This window comes from Theobroma cacao, chromosome 9, assembly GCF_053813885.1.
Source record: "Theobroma cacao isolate CCN51 chromosome 9, ASM5381388v1, whole genome shotgun sequence".
NCBI lineage: Eukaryota > Viridiplantae > Streptophyta > Magnoliopsida > Malvales > Malvaceae > Theobroma > Theobroma cacao.
The window spans coordinates 775,772-793,113 of NC_142647.1; the positions used below are offsets into that span (position 1 = coordinate 775,772).

Consider the following 17,342-nt stretch of genomic DNA (forward strand, 5'->3'; position numbering starts at 1 on the left):
TGACTTTTGTAATGTCATGGTCCCATCATCCAATCTCCTGCTCCCGCGTCACGTGCAAGAATGTTTCGTTTTTCTCTGAGAGATTCAGAGAAATTCGGCATATGTTTCACTTTAAGAAAAACTCCGTACCAGGATGAAAACACAATTCAACTGCATTCAGTGGAAAAAAAACTTTCTTAAATTAGGGACCTTAACAGATAAAGCCAACACCTTATATCTTTTCTTACTATAATAACATTCCATTGTCCCTGGTAAGTTAGCAAATAATGGGTTTTACTTTGTTGAGAGACAGAAAGAACGATACCAAGAAACAAGGCATCTGGTTAGTTGTCCAATGCCTGCAGCTTGCAGCAATCATAGAGGAAGTTGGGTTTGAACTGAATGACTCTGAAACCCCATATCTTCTATAGCTCTCTAGATGCAAGAGAGGGTAGCTGGAGGTCACAGCCCTAGAAATTGACATCAAACCCCTTCACTAGATTTTTATACATGAAGGTGAACTTAGCAAGACAGATGCCTCAAAAAGCCCAAGAGAATTTATTCATAATAATATTTTTCATATACATATTTGACAAATAACAGTATGATCTATACTTTTCTTCTCTTTTTACATCGAAGGACAATGTAGGCCAAAGGCATCTACACCTAATGAAATCATTGTATTACATCACAAAATCTTACATACATGATGTACACGGAATATTCACAGTCTCGAGGACAATAGCATATAACCTTCAAATGCACCTTTCTTGCAACTTGAATGGAAGCATCAAGCACAGCTCAAACTGCCCCAGCTAACATAAATTCCAAAATCTTAACTGCTAAAATGCTGGCACATCCATAGCCAGGATGAGCAAAATCATCATTAATTTATTACACAATTGAAGCTGAAGATGTCAGGCTACTAGTGGGGTTGTCATTAGGCAAATCATCAGCAAGACTAACCAAGCCTGACATAGATAAAAGGAACTTAATTAGTGACTCTGACATCAAATTGTCAAATTTGCAATAATTTTTGGAATCTGTACGAGAAGAGTAGAAAAAGGGAATTACCCATTACACTTTGTATGCAGAGATCAGCAGCCATGTATAACATTAACATATAAGCATCTAGACATTTCAACTTTCAAGATTGATTAGGAAGCTGTGCAAATGTTCCCCTGTTTGGGCTGCAGCCCCCAACCATCATCTGTTTGTAGACTGCATAGGCATGGTCAGGGTTTCCAGACACACTGTACCCTCGAATTAGAGCATTATAGGTGTATACATTGGGCTCAAGACCCATTAGTTGTAGTTCTTCGTAAAACTTCCCTGCTTGCTCCACCATTCCAACAGTCCCCAGATTGAGTATTAGGGAATTGTAAGTGTAAAGATCAGGACTTATACCCCTACTCCGCATTTCGTCAAAAAGGGAGAGAGCTTCCTCTACCCTACCTGACCTTCCAAGCCCATTAATCATAAGGTTATAAGATACCAAGTCAGGATCAAGGCCAGTTAACTTCAGTTCCTCAAAATAGTGCATAGCATCATCTACTCTTCCCACCAAGCAGAGGCAATCTACGAGAATAGTGTACGACTTCAAGTCTGGTCTTATCCCCTCCTTAACCATCCTTTTAAATAACTCACAAGCGGCATCCACATCACCTGTTTTTCCATATCCATTCATAAGAATATTATAAATAGCACAGTTAGCTTTGCATCCGTAGCCTACCATCTCCTCAAACAATTGCTTTGCTTCCTCAAGTCTTCCCAATTTCAGAAGTCCATCTATAAGAGGCCCATATGTACAAGGAGTTGGAGAGAAATCACCACTTATGAGATCATAATACATATTCATAGCCTTGTCTATGTTGTTCGATTTCACAAGACCAGACAGGACTATATTCTGAGTTATAGTATTAGGCTTGCATCCACGACAAATCATCTCTTCATACACTTCAAAAAGTTTATCAATACTCCCAGACTTCCCGCAAGCATCAAGCAACAAGTTATAGGTGGAAACATCCGGAGAACAACCAATGTTCTTCATCTCCTCGAAAAGGTCCCAAGCCATTTCAGTGATATCCACTTCAAGTAGCCCATCAATTAACAAATTATATGCTCCTGGTGTTGGGATAACCCCCATAGTTTTGGTGAACTTTGCAAATAAATCTCTTGCAAGAACAGCTTTCTTATGCCTACACAAACTTCTAATCAGAGGTACCAAAATAGAGTCATCCTTACAGATCTTATTGCTTGCCAATGTCTCAGCAAATAGAACTGCTTTATCCATTCCAGCTTCCATCAAAATCCCACCCATTAAATCTTCCCAAAAGGATCTGTCTGTATCAATCCCATCCTGATAAACAAAGTCCTGAGCAATCTTGAACGCATCCATAATCTGCCCATCCTTTACAACACCAGGAAGAAGGGTGCACAAAGTCACGTAGTCAGGGTAAAGCACCTTCTTCATCTGATGGAAGACCCAAATTGCATCCTTAACTCTGTTTTCTTTAATAAAGCCATAAATGACAGTGTTGTAAGTCCGAACATCAGGACTACAATTCCTTGTCATCATTTTATATAGCATTTTCAAAGCCAAAACAACCTCATCATTCTTGCAAAGGCAATCCAGGAGCGTGTTGAAAGTTATTGTGTTAGGGGAACACCCATGTCTGGTCATACTCCCAAACAATTCAATTGCCTTTTGGACTTGACCATCTTTCCCTAACCCAGATATTAATGTGTTGTAGGTGACAACTGAAGGAGCAAGCTTCATGTCCTTCATTCTGTAAAACATTTCCCATGCCTCATCTGCACGGCCAGCCTTGAAAAGCATGTCAATCAAAGAATTAATGATAATCACATCAGGATCACACTGATCTTCCAGCATCTCAGACAGTAACTTAATGGCTTCATCTATTTGCCCAACTTTACTAAAGCACTTCATCATCATGTTATAGGTCACAGAATCAGGAGCAAGCCCGCTACTTTTAAGCCCATTAAAAATAGCTTTTGCTTCGCCAAGCCTTCCCGCTTCAGCAAGACTATACAAAGATGCATTGCAAGCAATAACATTAGGAACAATTCCTCTAGCCTTCATCTTCTCAAAGGTCTCAAGAGCTTTGCCATGGTCACCAGACTTCCCATAATAGTTAATGAAAAGGATGTATGTATAAGCAGTAGGTTTAATGCCTAGAGATTCCAAATTAGTAAAAAGTTCAAATGCCTCATCAACCCTATTTACCCTCAATAGTCCACAAATTAATGTGTTGTAAGTGTGAAGATTAGGCAAGATCCCTTGATTTCTCATGACCTCCAACATATCAAAAGCTTCATCTAAATTTCCGACTTTGCAGAAAGCTTCAATAAGTATGGTGAACGTAACCACATCAGGAGCATAACCATCAGCTTCCATTTCGTTCCAAAATTCTTTAACTAAGTCTATGTCTCCACAGCCACTAAACTTGTCCAACAAAGTAATGTAGGTTATTCTGTCAGGTTTATGGCTGCTAGCTTTCATCTTTAAGAATATTTCCTTGGCTTGATCAAGTCTGCCAGTATTACAAAGAGCATCAATTAGAACAGTATAAGTAACAACATCAGGCCCACACCCCAGATCATCCATTCTCTTCAAGATCCCAAATGCCTCATTGATTTTCCCAGCCCTACCAAGCACTCTAATGCATATTGTAAAAGTGTAAACGTTTGGCTTCAATCCCAGAGTCTCCATTTCTTCTAGCAAATCCATAACTGTTCCAATATCCCTTCTCTTCCCAGACGCTACCATGAGAGCTGAGTAAGTCTTAAGACTAGGCTTTAGACCTTCAGAGACCATTCTTCTATACACCTCCAGAGCCTCCCTCGAAAACCCAGATTGAAGTAGCAAATGGATTAACCCATTATATGAATATGCATTCAGAACGAACCCAGCATTTCTCATTCTCTCAAGTCCAAATGGTGCTTGCCGAAGACCACCTCTGATATCAAGACCCTTAAAAACAGTCAAATATGTATTCAAGTCCCTCTTGATGATTTGCTTTTGCATAAATTCAAACACAAAAGACATAGCCCCCACCATTCTGTGAGCTCTCAAGACTTCAAGCATATGATTACAAGTTTCAGTGGTATGAACAACATTGGGCAACTCTGCAACTGACTTAAAATAAGAAAGAGCAGATTTTGTGTCCGTAAACGACTTGAGAACTCTCAAAACTTCCTCAGAAGACAAACTATTTTTGCATTTTCCATTTGCCACCACCATTTGACATGAATTTTTCATCACATAGAAACCCAATCGTTGTTTTCTACGTTTCTTCCAACTCACCATACACCCATATGGCCAAACCTCCAAATTTCCATTCTTTCTACCTCCAAAGGAGACATATTTATGGCTAAAAGCAGAAACTTTACTATCAGCTAAAATGCAACTGTAACTGAGACTATTGCAGCAAGCAGTCATTGAGCAAAGTATTAAAACAGCCATGAAAGAGTTATTACCAAGAAAACGATGATCATGAGCAAGTAATCAGAGATGGGTCACTTTTTGCATAACTGCTGTTCGTTGCTTTGTCCTTGAAAGAACATGAAAACGTTAAGATAGAGAAAAGGGCATTTGCTTACCCAAAATATCTGCTTGGAGAGAGGGAGAGAGATTGGATACAATTAGATTAATATTTCACGTAGAGACTTTCATCGGCTTTACTTACAGGAACTCAATGACCGCAAATTTTAGCCCTTTCGGATTTTTTTGGTACTTTGGCATTATCCTTCCCCAATTTTAGTTTACTATTTTTTTTTTTTTGAAAAGTAATTTTAGTTTACTATCTTAATTTTAATATGTTTTATATTATATGTCAAATACATTTTCTAGTATTTAATGTTCAATTTTTTAATGTGAAGATATTTAAAAAACTGTGGAAAAAATTTTAGAATATAAAAATAAAATATTAAATATCTAAAAATTTATTTTAAAAATAACTAAAAACTTATTAAAAAAAATGAAAAGGAGGAAGTTTTATTTGCCTTAAAAGTTTGAACTTTGAAGCATTAACAAAAATTGTGGTAAACCTAACTGCCGCCATAAACCTCTCTGAGTTACCCTTAAGCCTTGCCAATTTTTGTAACTTCATTCTCAAAAGGCGCTGGCACGAATCAGAGAGAGAGTAAAGTTTGAATCTTTAACAAGAATGGAAGGAGGAAGCTCAGTAATCCCAGAATCTGTGATGGATTCAGTGAAGACAACGCTAGCAAACGTTGAAGACGTGAGGACCCATTTGCTCCAATTCTTGTCTCTCTCTGACCCTGATGTCCTCGCTGAAATGCCCCCTCTTCAACGCGCTCAGGCTTTGTTCTCGCTTGCCAAAGCCACTGCTACTCTTTTCACTCGTAATTTCCCATTTTCTTGTTGTTTTCCGGATTGGATTTTAGATGTTAATTATTATGAAGTCATTTGGATGCTTATCTTTACTTTTTACTTGTGATAATGGTTTTTTTTCTTTTGCAGTGAGGTTGAGATGCAGTGGAGTGCATCCAGACGACCATCCTATTAAATCAGAGCTTGTATGTGTTCTAACTCTTCAATTCTTTTCCTTTTAAACTTAAATTTTCAACTTTTCTTTCTGGGTTTGTTCGTTTATATGTGTTCTTTGTTGGGAAGCTTTCGAATTTCTGTAGTAATTGCCTTTCTGATCTTATTTGAAATAATGTTTTAAGCTTTTGGTTGATGATAGTACTTAATTTATGTGAGAATCGAGAGGTCATGTTTCTATTATATGTTTTAACATTAGGATATCATTAGTTGGTTTGTCTGTTCCAAAGTATTATTGACATATCTGGCTTAACTTGTCTATTCTATTTTGGTTTCCTTATGTAGGAGAGATTGAGCTTGTATGAAGACAAGTTACAGCGGTTCATAGACTTAGGTAAAGGTACACTTTTTTCTCTCACTCCTTACCATAGATGCCTACTAAATGAAGTCATTGCATTTTTTCCCGGAAGTATAAGATTCTACTATTCCGTTTTTGCAATCATTTTGAAATAACTATTTATACCACTTTCTAACATAGGCATGAATCTGTTCTTGAAGCACCATTGCGACCTTCAACTACCTTGAATTCTCAGGCAGCAACCCGTTTCATTGAGCATTCTTTACCAGACCTGACCCCTGGTAAGTGATTAATCACTTCTTTTGTTGTTCTCTTGGATTGCTTGATTTCATCTGCTTTCCTAAGAATTTCCATCTTCTGCAGAGCAGAGACTTAGTATGAGGCAAATCAGTAGAGGAGAGGGCCCGAAAATCAAATATTCAGATAGTAGTGTTAAGAAGAGAAAATACCAGTCATCTGAAAAGCAAAGTGTTCAAGCTGCTGCTAAAGAATTCCTTGAGAAGGCAGCCAGTGAGCTTTTTGGTGATAATAAAGGTGGTTTTAAGGGACCTCTGCAGGCTGATACTTCAGATGATGACCTACCTCTGAGCTGATCTTCCAGTTAATCATGGTATATAATTGTTACATTGTCTTTACTTTCACAGTTGTTACGGTTCTTTTTTTCCTTTTATTGTCTTAAAAATTTGCAAAACATTTCTACTTCCTAGTGGTGTATGCCAATATGCAGTTGATATCTTGATTGGATGCAATCTCTGCTATTAAAATACGCATAAGGTGGGAGAATAATCATATGTGTTTGTTTTGACAGAATAGGGGGTCAAGGCCTCCCATGGTTAAAGAAATCCGAATTAAAGTAATTAAAATTATTTCTGTTATATATACTTCCCTTAAATGGCCAACCAACTTTGATTGTAGTTTACCTTAAAGCCTTTTTCTCCCTTTCCTTCATAAATTGCCAAATTGCATATATATCAATAGAAGTAACGTTTTCCTCTTTGCACCCTGCACGTGGATGGAAATTTATTTCTGTTATTACTTATGTGGCTTGCAAAATTTCAGTAGAACCATATCACAAGAACTGTTATGTGGCTTCCTATGTCCACAGTACCCCTTTAAATACTTGTGTAACAACTGTCTGGAATACGAACTGTTGGAGATTGTATTTCTTATGTGTAAATAAAAACCTTCCAAGTATTGACTCAATTGCATCTACAATTCTTACTCTCACAGGTTTCTGGGTCAGTTATATCAGCTACCAGCAGCAAGTGGAATTTTGATTTATCAGTTCGCCTATCTTAATCTGTATTAATCGTTTCTGTCAAGCATTCTTCTGAATTTGAATGTGTCTTTGTTTTTCAATGGAGAAAATCTTACAGATTCTTCTGTAGCCGTATGTTTCTAGAATAATGCTACTTACTTGATGCAGCCACAATCAAAAAGCTCTTGATAAAGAATTGCACAAGACTTGTAGTAATAGTAGACAAAAAAAGGATGAGTTTGGTATGGATAGCATGAATTGAATCAATGGTAGAATCATTAAAGTAATAAATGAATTAATATATTGCTGTAATCTCAACTACATATTAAAAAAAATGAAGTAATCTCCCCATCAATGGATAGCAGAATCCAAACTCCCTCGAAACCCAAAATTCCACTCACATCTCAAAACAACCCCAAAACTAACACCCCCAACGTCACCAAGAAACCAGCCTTCAACCCTGCAGCATTGCTTGTGGGAGCAATTGCAGGACCCTCAATCTCTGCCGGAGAAGGTGCTGGGGAGATTCCAGTGTACCTGTGCCTTGAAGACAACACGACCACAACCAACTTCTGGCCTTGCTCACAGTGACCCTTTGCTCCACTGATGAAGTAAAATGGCCCAGACTTCTCAAGCTTCACCTTGGTGTTCCCGTCCTTGTACTCTGCAGTCGGATTCGAGGTGTTGCAGCTTGCGTAATCCTCCTTAGTCACTTGCAGCACTGAATCTTTGCTACCGTCGTATTTCCACGCTGAAACATAAACACCCAGAAAAGAATTACGAAAACTTGAGAAGAAGAAGAAAAAAGAAAAAACAGAGCCCAAAACTCAGAAAAGAAGCGGCTTATTACCGAGAGAGTCGCCAACGCGGAAACGGGAGTTTTCAGCCCATTTGTTGAGAGAGTCCGATTCAGAGGATGGGATCTTCCAAGCGTCTGTCTTGCCACCAACCAAGATTTCCTTAGCTTCTATATAGTTCAAAAACAGAAACAAGAGAAGCAAAGAAGAAGTTAGAGTTCTTGCAAAAGCAGCCATTGGGGAACTGGAAGTTTGAACAGAGAGGCTAAAGGCAGAAACAGCAAACGAAGGAAATAAAGCAAAGAGGTGAGCTGGGACTTGGTGGGGGGGGAGCGAGTCAGGGTCTTGCTTCATTTATAGAAGGGAGAAACTGGAATAAGGGGAGGGAAACTAGCCGTTACGAGGATGGTGTTAACGTTGGCCACGTGGACTGCTGGGCTCTGGGTCTCTGACCGACTGTCCCTCAGCCATTGTAACGGATAAAATAGAATGAAAAGTGGAACATGGTATCTTAACGGTCAAAAACAGAAAAGCCCTGCTGGGGGTCTTTTAATCTTAGCTGTTCCTACCATCAAGCGTTTTACTCTCATTTAACATTGTTGCACCGTTACCTAGTTCTAATCCCCATGACCTTAAATTGGTGATAATTACAATAAGACCTTGTTTTGTTGATTAAAATTTTGTTAATATTTTTCATTATTTAGATAATCTTGCAGTCTGTTTTCAAAAAATTTCCAATCTTCAAATATTTTTCGTGATAACACTGTAAAAATAGCGACATGATATTTGTTTTTTAATAAATTAAAAAATAAAAAAATATTTTAAAAAAATAATTTTATGTTTTTAAAAAATATTAAAAATTAACAAAACCCCGAAAACAAAGCCCATTAGGTAAGGGAGTCACCCAAATGGATCACACACCCGTTTCAAGCTCAGAATGTTTGTGCTCTTAACAAAGTTGGGCTGCGTATGGCGTTTTGGTGCTTGCTGTGTTTTGTTCTGTGACCGTGACCGTGACCGTGAGTTGTGATGCCGCCTCCTAGGAGTGAACGCATGGCGATGACACACGATAACATGCAACCGCCGAAAAACGCGACGTGTTTCCTCTCCAGGAAATGCTGGCAACATTGGCTGTTCCATTCCTGAAGCCCCTGACAGAGATATAAAAGGAACCGTTTAAACTTTTTTGGAGTTTCAAGTTCACTTACTGAGAAACATGGCAAACGTGGAAGATTGGAGCAAAAAACGCAGACACCCACAAGATGAGCCCGGAAGAGGTAAGAGCAGCAGGCGTGGAAGCATCCAAGAGGCCACCAGGCCACCACCCTGGTGAAGTGCTGCACCAGAGACGCAAGCTTCCCGCCCCCATGACTACCATGACCATTGGCGGCCTCCTCATCACTGCTGCCGTAGGGTACTCCGTGTTGTACTACAGAAAAAAGCGTGAAGCCACTGCCCTTGATGTTGCCAAGGTAACCACAGGGGTTGCTGACCCTGAGGACACTCATCCCAGGAAGTAGCATGTGTAATAACTAGTTCTAAGTGCAACTTTCTTTCTAATAGTGTTCTGGTTGTTGTTCATGCATGCAAGAAGAAAATTAATTAAACTCCTCTCTTCTAACATTAAGAACTCCACCGTTATGAGACAGAAAGATTTCTCTTTCTTTTTTTTTTTTTTTGGATAAATATCATACAGAAACTTGACCTACATCAAATCTCACAAAAAATTCAATTTACATTCTCCAATAGTACAAAACTCCATTGAACCAAGTCAGGAAGTTTGTAGAACAAAGGAAGATGTGCAAAGCCGAGGAGCCTGAGGTGAGGTACGACCTCCACCACCATTGGTGATCCTTTATGCATAAGTCGAAGTAGCAGATACACAATGGTTTATTTCAGCACAGATGATGAAGAGGATAACGAAGAGCAGAAGAGGAAGCCATAGATGTAGAATAATTGATTCAGGCGAGAATAAAAAAAGGGTTCATTCAAAACAGCTGCAAAGGGAAGTATTCCTCCAATCGGAACTAAGAAAACCGGGGTTCATATACCAAGCTCGCTCAGGGATCTGCCTTGGGATGCTCTGTGTCTTCACAGGATCCTCAGTTACTGATTTCTGGCTCCGTAGGGGTACCTGGCTTCCTCGCCGCCGTGGCACGGGGGCAGTTGGGTCGTGTACTGGCAATAATTCCATAGCTCCTACACAGCTTGCAAGACAAAGTAACGGACAACAAGAAGGAAATAATTCCAATGAGTTTCTTATTTCTACATGAGCAGCAAGCAAACAATTTCTTTTTTTCATCCTGAAAATATACACAAATTGGTAGATCAGTTCTTTCATCGATTCTCCCGAATTTTCACAGCAATTTTGCAATACAACATAAAAGAATGTTTGATTAACGAATCACAAGAAGATCCTCTCAACATACATTAGATATCAGGTATTCTTCAAATCAACTATAGAAATGAACTCGGTTCAAAAATGAGCATTAAAGTTTACATCTGAAAGCATGATATATATCTTAATCTTGAATCTTAACCTAAGACAATGTTCGTTGTAGACAACACCACCATAAAAAGCATAATCCTGTTTTACACATTTAATCGATCTTGACAGATGAGTAGATGAGCCTTGTGAACCAAAAGCATGCATAAAATCCAATGGTGCCGGTTAGCACAAAAAATGCATATGAAGCAATAAGCATGTATCCAAAGTATAGGAGCCCAGAAACCAGCTTAGTGATCTCAAGCTTTGTGAAGAAGTAGAATGTAGCGTAGAGGAAGAGGTACAAGGCTGAGGAGCCTGATGTGAGATATGACCTCCACCACCACAGATAATCTTCACTGCATAACTGGAAGTAGCAAAGCACAATGGTTATTTCAGCACAAGTGATAAGGAGGATGATGAAGACCAAGAACAGGAAACCAAAGATGTAGTAGAACTGATTCAGCCAGATTGAGGTAAGAATGAAGAACAGTTCGATGAAAACGGCTCCAAATGGAAGTATTCCTCCAATCAGAATAGAGAAAATTGGGTTCATATACCAAGCCTGCTCAGGGATTTGCCTTGGAATTTTATTTGTCTTCACAGGATCCTCAATTGCTGGCTTCTTGAAGCCCACATAACCACCGACAAAAACAAGTGGAACTGAAATTCCAAACCATAGGAGGACCAGAGCAAACATTGTCCCAAATGGTACAGCCCCAGAAGATTCCTGTCCCCATATGAGAGCATTTAAGACAAAGAAAATGGCAAAGACAATAGCTGGAAACATGAATGCAGTCCTGAGAGCTATTTTCTTCCACTCTGCCCCTTTAAACATTTTGTATAGACGGGTGGAGGCATAGCCAGCAAAAATGCCCATGAAGACCCAAAGTAAGAGCATAGCTGTCATAAGACCACCACGGTTCGAAGGGGAAAGAAATCCAAGAATAGCAAAGATCATGGTAACAAGTACCATGCCCAAAAATTGAACACCAGTTCCAACATAGACACAGAGAAGATCAGAGTTAGATGGAGGCCTGAAGACATCCCCATGGACAAGCTTCCATCCAGTCTCTTCTTGTGCTTCTTCCTGAGTCTCAAGTTCATTATACTTCGAAATGTCACGGTAAAGTGTTCGTAGCATAATCATTGCTACCATGCCCGAAAGGAAGAGAACAATCATCAAGGAATTGACAATTGAGAACCAGTGTATTTGGTCATCACTCATTAAAAGATATGCATCCCATCTAGATGCCCACTTCACTTCACTCTCCTGAAAATCAGCAGAAGAATATAAGAATATTAGCTCCCCATTGGTGACTGATGTCACAAGCAAGCTAGTTTTAAACTTATTTCAAGAAAAGTGATCCAACAGAGAACTTCTGCCCGGTAATAAATAGCCAGCAGAATTTACTTAAACACAAATGATCATTACCCCTAGGGCTTCAGCCCAAGGTTGACACTGAAATAATTAACATAGCAACTGTCAATCCTAAAAATTATTTACAGTTGAAGAGCTCACCTGGTATTCAACATCATATGTGAATATAATATCCTTGCCTGCTTCAACTTCTTGAGGAGTGTTAGAATTAACAACCGTGCGTTTAGTATGGGGGTCACATGTTGTCAAACGAGTCTTCTCACTCCATTTCCCCTCATATTCATGTCTAACACTGCATTGTTTTAGATCGTAATGAAAATGCCATCAAAACATGATACCATAATCTCAGCCACAGACCCAGAATCATCAATTTTATGGTATGCTAGAACTCAGAAGAACTAACCTGTATGGCTTAACCTCAAATCCCACAATTCTAGCAGAGTCAGTTTGCTGATCCCTATGATACTTGACGGTAAATGCCAAATGGTTGTGAATGAAATATTTTTCCTCCTTGCTCTGCATAACCAGAAAAAGTAAGCACACATAGTAGCTAATACACCAACAAAAAAAGGAACTTTCAGATTATCATGTTTACCCCACTGTATTGGCCTTTAAGCCCAATATGGTAGCCAAGCTGATAAACAGTAGGAGCCTCCTGATCTAACCTTCTTATGGGAACAACAAGGGGAAGGTTATCAAGGATCCTGTTACATGAATCACAAATTAATTAAAAAAAGAACCTTGAGAGCAACAGATGAATTCCATGTCTGGAGAAATAAATAGCATACATATTGACTCGATATTCATCATCAATCTTCTCCTTAAAATGCTTTGCAGTTTTGGCATCAAGTGTAATTTGGCAAAGAACAGCACACATTTGTGGCTCCCGCATTTTAAACTGCATCAATTCAAGTCAAAGAGAACAAGTTAATAGCCATAAAATAAACAATCTGTCCCACAATCATAAGAAACACTAAAAACTGACCACAAAACGAGAATTTTCAATACGATCACCGCGAAGCACTTCCCCAAGATTCTCTGCACTGTCCACGATCTTTTTTGGTAAACAAAAAGGAAGTGAATAGTATGAGTAAGGAAGTTGTGTCTTTATCGAAGTCAATTTGTTCACTTTCACCTTCAAAGGATCCCCCTGCAAACCCCAACAAAAACAAAACCAATAACTAAACAGGACCACAAAATTCCTCGTTGAACACTCCCAAATTACGCATGTTGAGCGAAACTAAAGTAATTAGGTAATAGAAGAGTTGTCATCACTTAGGTACACATAATAAGCACCAGGTAAGTAATCACTAAAAATAATTGAGTAAGCTTCCGATTAAGACAACATGTAAATTAAATCTCTTTAGAGAACATGATTCCTAAATCTAGGCTGCATTACAGAACACGATCAGCTTAAACTGCAATGCTAGATGCTTCGGATAAATGCAAAAATGGCAAAAAATTAAAAATTCACTAAAAGAATGCACGCTCAATGTTTTCGAACAAAAGGACAAAAAAGTTCAAGAAATCATTGGGTATAAATGCAGCCATTTTGTTCAAAAAAAATCCGTTCGAACAACCAAGATGAATATAAAATAACTCGATACGAAAAAAGAATTATAAAGCCGTCATTTCCATTTCCAACACAGAAAATTATCATTAATCACCTACTGACAATGATCCTACATGAATCCTATTATTCTATTAAAAACAAGCAGAGGTTAAATTTAATATACGAAATAAAAACCAGATCAAACGAAACAAAGCAGATCGAGGAAAGAGAAACCGAGAGGCGACCTTCTGGAAGTCCTCGGGGGCGACGCCAGGGAGATAAAAGCAGTGAACGCCGTGGATGAGAAACAGGAAGAGAACCGCCGAGATCATCGACGTCGTCGATTTGTCCTTAGATCTCGATCGAGATTCCATTTTCGGATGGTGGAGAAACTCTCTCTTTCGGAAAAGGAGAGGTGGGGGTGAGATCTGGAAAAGGGGCGAGAGCGTGTTTCGGGAGTGTTATGAGGAGGAGGAGAGACAACCAACAAGAAGAAAGGAATCTGGGGGTGATGGGGGCACCTAGCCTACTAGATCGGGGCCCCTGGTTTTTGTCCTGCTAGTATTGGTACGGTGCGTTCCGATTACTTATTCTCCTTTTGCCACGTGTGCTTTATCCCTTTGATTTTGGTTTTTTTTATGCACCTTCACTTTAGATAGGTTGTAAGTCAATTTCGAGTGTCGGTCATGGATTCATTTGGACTATACGTGTCTTTTCTGGACTGGGCGGGCCCGTTCAGGGCCTTTAGGCCCAATTCACTCAAAAAAATTCCCATATTTTTCATGTTTTTAAAATTTTTTAATTGATTGAATCAAAACTATGTACCACATTAGTATTAAATTTCAATTTAATTGTGCCCAATAAATTCTAATTATAAATGTCAAACAAGATCCATTCAAACCTTTGATTTATTTGTCCCTCAAAATATTTATATTACTTTGATGTTTCACTTGATTATAAATATTCTATATTAGTTTTAGGTTCCACAAATAAATATCATTTTTTAATTCACATGATTTCAACAATGCCAAAACACAATTAATTATTTAATTTAATCAAATTATTCAATTAAAAATCGGATAGAAATTCAAGTTTAGCGATGTTGATTACTGAAAACAGTAAGTTGGATGTATAATTATGTCATTATCGTTATGATAAAAATGACGTCTCAAACAATTTTAACTATATAAAAACACAATCCACTATTTAATTTAGTTTTATCTAATTAACAATCTAAAAGTAATTAAAGCTGAAGGCCTATAAATATCTAACAAGTTAAGTAAGTCCAACAGGGTGGCAACATTGTTCTATTGAGTTTACGATTGACGGGAGTATTTTACTTGTTGAGGTGTCATATGAATTTTAATGTGACAAATTCAGAATTTTACATAAAAAGTGTCAGAAAGATAATTATAAAGCTAATCATAATAAAATTAAAAATTAAGAAGTGACAGCAGCTACCATCTGTCACTCCCTTAGATTTGCCATGTCTTCAAATATTTGGCACGGTCCAGTTCGAAAACAACCAACCTTGTGAAAAGAAGAACAATCAGCCAATGGGGTGTTGATAATTATTCAGTCTCGATCAGAATTAAACCTTCACCGGCCTTGAAAATTGCAAGTTGCAAAGGGAAACCAACGTTTTCTATTTCTATGATCAGGAACCAGCTCCAGCTGCTTTGGTTGCTTTCATGAGGGAGGCTGCTGCAGATTACCTTGAGGATGTTAACGATATCAAACTAATCAACGTTACTCGAGGAAAAAACCAAAATTTGATGGCCAAGTTGGACCTGGAACTTGAAAGAACCGATCTGATTGGTTTTGACTACCAACCCAAAATTCTTGCAGAGCCAGGTTGCTGATCTTTATCACTCGACAGTAAAAATGCCAGATGGTTGTGGATGAAAAAGCATTTTCTATTTTTTCTACTTAGTAACCAAAGTAAGCAAAAGCATTAGCTGATTTACATGCTAAAGAAGAATGGAACAGTTGATGCCGAATTGCCTTTCAATAACCCAACAAGAAGGTCACCTTGGTAAACAGGACACACCTGATGTAACCTTCTTACAGGAACAACCAGGGGAAGGTTTTCATGGATCCTGTCACGTGTGGCACAAATTACTCAGAAAATGTAACTTAAAAGGCAATTATGGTTGTAATAATACTTGCTTATAAATGTATGCATAATATTTTCGGTATAATTTCACACATGAGTGCGCACACACAACTATACATTCGACTGCTTAATGATGTCAATTTTGCTAATAAGACAGACATAAGTCCAAAACCAAGAATGGGGGAGGGGAGGAAAGGGGGGGTGGGGGATTAGTTACTGTAGTTTATAAAGAAAACTGGGCCTGGGGCATTGTATTAGTAGTACTTACTATTTATAGACCTTGTTGGGAATTCAGCAAATTCCACGTTGAAAACAATGAGACTGTTAACAAGCTAAAGCACTTGTCATGTAGATTCGGCGGGGGATACCAAGTCCATTGATCCCTGTCCAAGAGTTTTTGACAGTAATGTAACATTCAGTCACAATCAGATTGGAATGTTCACCAGTCTTTGGATATTTTCAAGTTTGAAGAAGAAAATCAATCAGCAATTTTCTATACTTTAACCCAAGGAATTTCACAAGAAAGATATCAAGTCACGTGATCTAAAGAAAAAGTGTGATGGGAGCAACACCAGCTGGTTTGGTTGCTTTCATGATGGAGGCTACACGGCCAAAAGCCCCCAAAATGGAGTGAACCATTGGCAGTGGTTTCATGCTCGGTGAGGATTTTCATGGTCATTGATTGTCAACCAAATGAGTCAAATTACCACTATCATTCAATAATTGACAACACCAAGGCTGGTACAGGAACCCTTGCTTTCTTTCCTTTTGCCTTTTTTCTTTGAATGGTGAAAGGGCAAATTGGATTTCTTTTCAACCCCTGAAGTGGAAAGAAGACTAACTAGCCGACTTGTCAACATTTTAGATCCGGGTATGACCAAGGCTGTGACCAAAGTCTGATAAAAAGAAAGAAATGGCTCATTGATTCCGAATAGCGTGCTTGCAAATCTAAAACTACAATGTAGATAAACATTCCATTTTCATTATTGGTGATAGATGTATGCATCCATTTTTTAATTTATTGAGATTTATTATTTTATTTTATAAAAAAAAATTAACATGTTAAAAATGACGTAAACACTTAAATTCACAATTCTCTTATGAGATCGTGACATATCACATGCACCGAGTTGGATATGAACTATAATGTATAGTTTAGAACCAAAACCATGTATATAACACATAAGTCTAACTTTTTTTGGGGGGGGGGCAGCCTAGAAACTCAAATAGCCGAAGCATTTTTCCTTCAATTTTCCCACATTTCCCCTTTGTATGGCATCCATGTGCGTCCCCTTCCCCTTCTCCATTTAAGTGTATTCCACGTTTTGCAAAGTCTTTCCATGGAGAGAGAGAAAGGGGAGGCAAAGTTTGATATATGGCCAAGTAGTTAGTACAATCATGTCGAGCTTTAAGAGCATAAAACCTGGAGAGAATCTACCAACTTGTATAAACACGAGGAGCACCAATCCCACTCTATTTTGTGTGAAACTTATTCTAAACCACCCCCCATCAAAAATGAGGTTGGGCATAAAGGGAGCTGCCTGGTCCCCCCACAACTCAGCCATTGCCAAGGAAAAACCCATCCATACCATATACCCCCATTATGCCTTTTTGGGACCCTCAAGTTTCCTCCCATCATCATTTATTTATCATGGCTTATGCCCACGCCTTCTCATTTTCTTTATCTCTCCGAGCTACGTGTTCAAGAATTTATTTTTTCACTTCAACAAACATGTTTATTAAATAAAAAAAAAATTCATCTCTTACTGTGACGAAATCTGCAATACTATCTATGGTGATCATTTGACTAATCTTTGCGGCTTTTTATTTGCTAAAGCGTACGCCATGTGCTGCTTACTTGCTAAAGGTTAGTGTCAGCTGCCCAC

The 17,342-nt window shown here is 38.5% G+C and overlaps 5 protein-coding genes across 5 annotated transcripts; 2 read left to right on the top strand and 3 right to left on the bottom strand.

Annotated features, from left to right (window-relative positions):
- Window positions 1-640: 640 nt before the first annotated feature.
- On the bottom strand, window positions 641-4,726 carry PGR3 (proton gradient regulation 3). Its single transcript, XM_007011644.3, has 2 exons — window positions 1,054-4,726; window positions 641-950 (listed from the first exon to the last, which is right to left on the bottom strand). The coding sequence occupies exon 1, from the start codon at window positions 4,463-4,465 to the stop codon at window positions 1,127-1,129; it is 3,339 nt and encodes a 1,112-aa protein (XP_007011706.3). The 5' UTR covers window positions 4,466-4,726; the 3' UTR covers window positions 641-950; window positions 1,054-1,126.
- A 294-nt stretch (window positions 4,727-5,020) lies between these two features.
- LOC18587700 (Sas10/Utp3/C1D family) lies at window positions 5,021-7,254 on the top strand. The gene is made up of 6 exons (XM_007011645.3): window positions 5,021-5,367; window positions 5,486-5,541; window positions 5,855-5,909; window positions 6,068-6,148; window positions 6,231-6,477; window positions 7,098-7,254. The coding sequence occupies exons 1-5, from the start codon at window positions 5,169-5,171 to the stop codon at window positions 6,458-6,460; spliced, it is 621 nt and encodes a 206-aa protein (XP_007011707.2). The 5' UTR covers window positions 5,021-5,168; the 3' UTR covers window positions 6,461-6,477; window positions 7,098-7,254.
- A 149-nt stretch (window positions 7,255-7,403) lies between these two features.
- On the bottom strand, window positions 7,404-8,259 carry ENODL15 (early nodulin-like protein 15). Its single transcript, XM_018128402.2, has 2 exons — window positions 7,976-8,259; window positions 7,404-7,876 (listed from the first exon to the last, which is right to left on the bottom strand). The coding sequence occupies exons 1-2, from the start codon at window positions 8,157-8,159 to the stop codon at window positions 7,530-7,532; spliced, it is 531 nt and encodes a 176-aa protein (XP_017983891.2). The 5' UTR covers window positions 8,160-8,259; the 3' UTR covers window positions 7,404-7,529.
- A 530-nt stretch (window positions 8,260-8,789) lies between these two features.
- On the top strand, window positions 8,790-9,916 carry LOC108663468 (uncharacterized). The gene is given in 2 exon segments (XM_018127715.2): window positions 8,790-9,159; window positions 9,161-9,916. Coding segments are annotated over 2 exon segments (303 nt in total). The 5' UTR covers window positions 8,790-9,138; the 3' UTR covers window positions 9,443-9,916.
- A 372-nt stretch (window positions 9,917-10,288) lies between these two features.
- Window positions 10,289-13,865, bottom strand: LOC18587702 (transmembrane 9 superfamily member 8). Its single transcript, XM_007011647.3, has 7 exons — window positions 13,586-13,865; window positions 12,774-12,938; window positions 12,577-12,686; window positions 12,384-12,492; window positions 12,192-12,304; window positions 11,930-12,080; window positions 10,289-11,680 (listed from the first exon to the last, which is right to left on the bottom strand). The coding sequence occupies exons 1-7, from the start codon at window positions 13,712-13,714 to the stop codon at window positions 10,523-10,525; spliced, it is 1,935 nt and encodes a 644-aa protein (XP_007011709.3). The 5' UTR covers window positions 13,715-13,865; the 3' UTR covers window positions 10,289-10,522.
- Window positions 13,866-17,342: the final 3,477 nt, after the last annotated feature.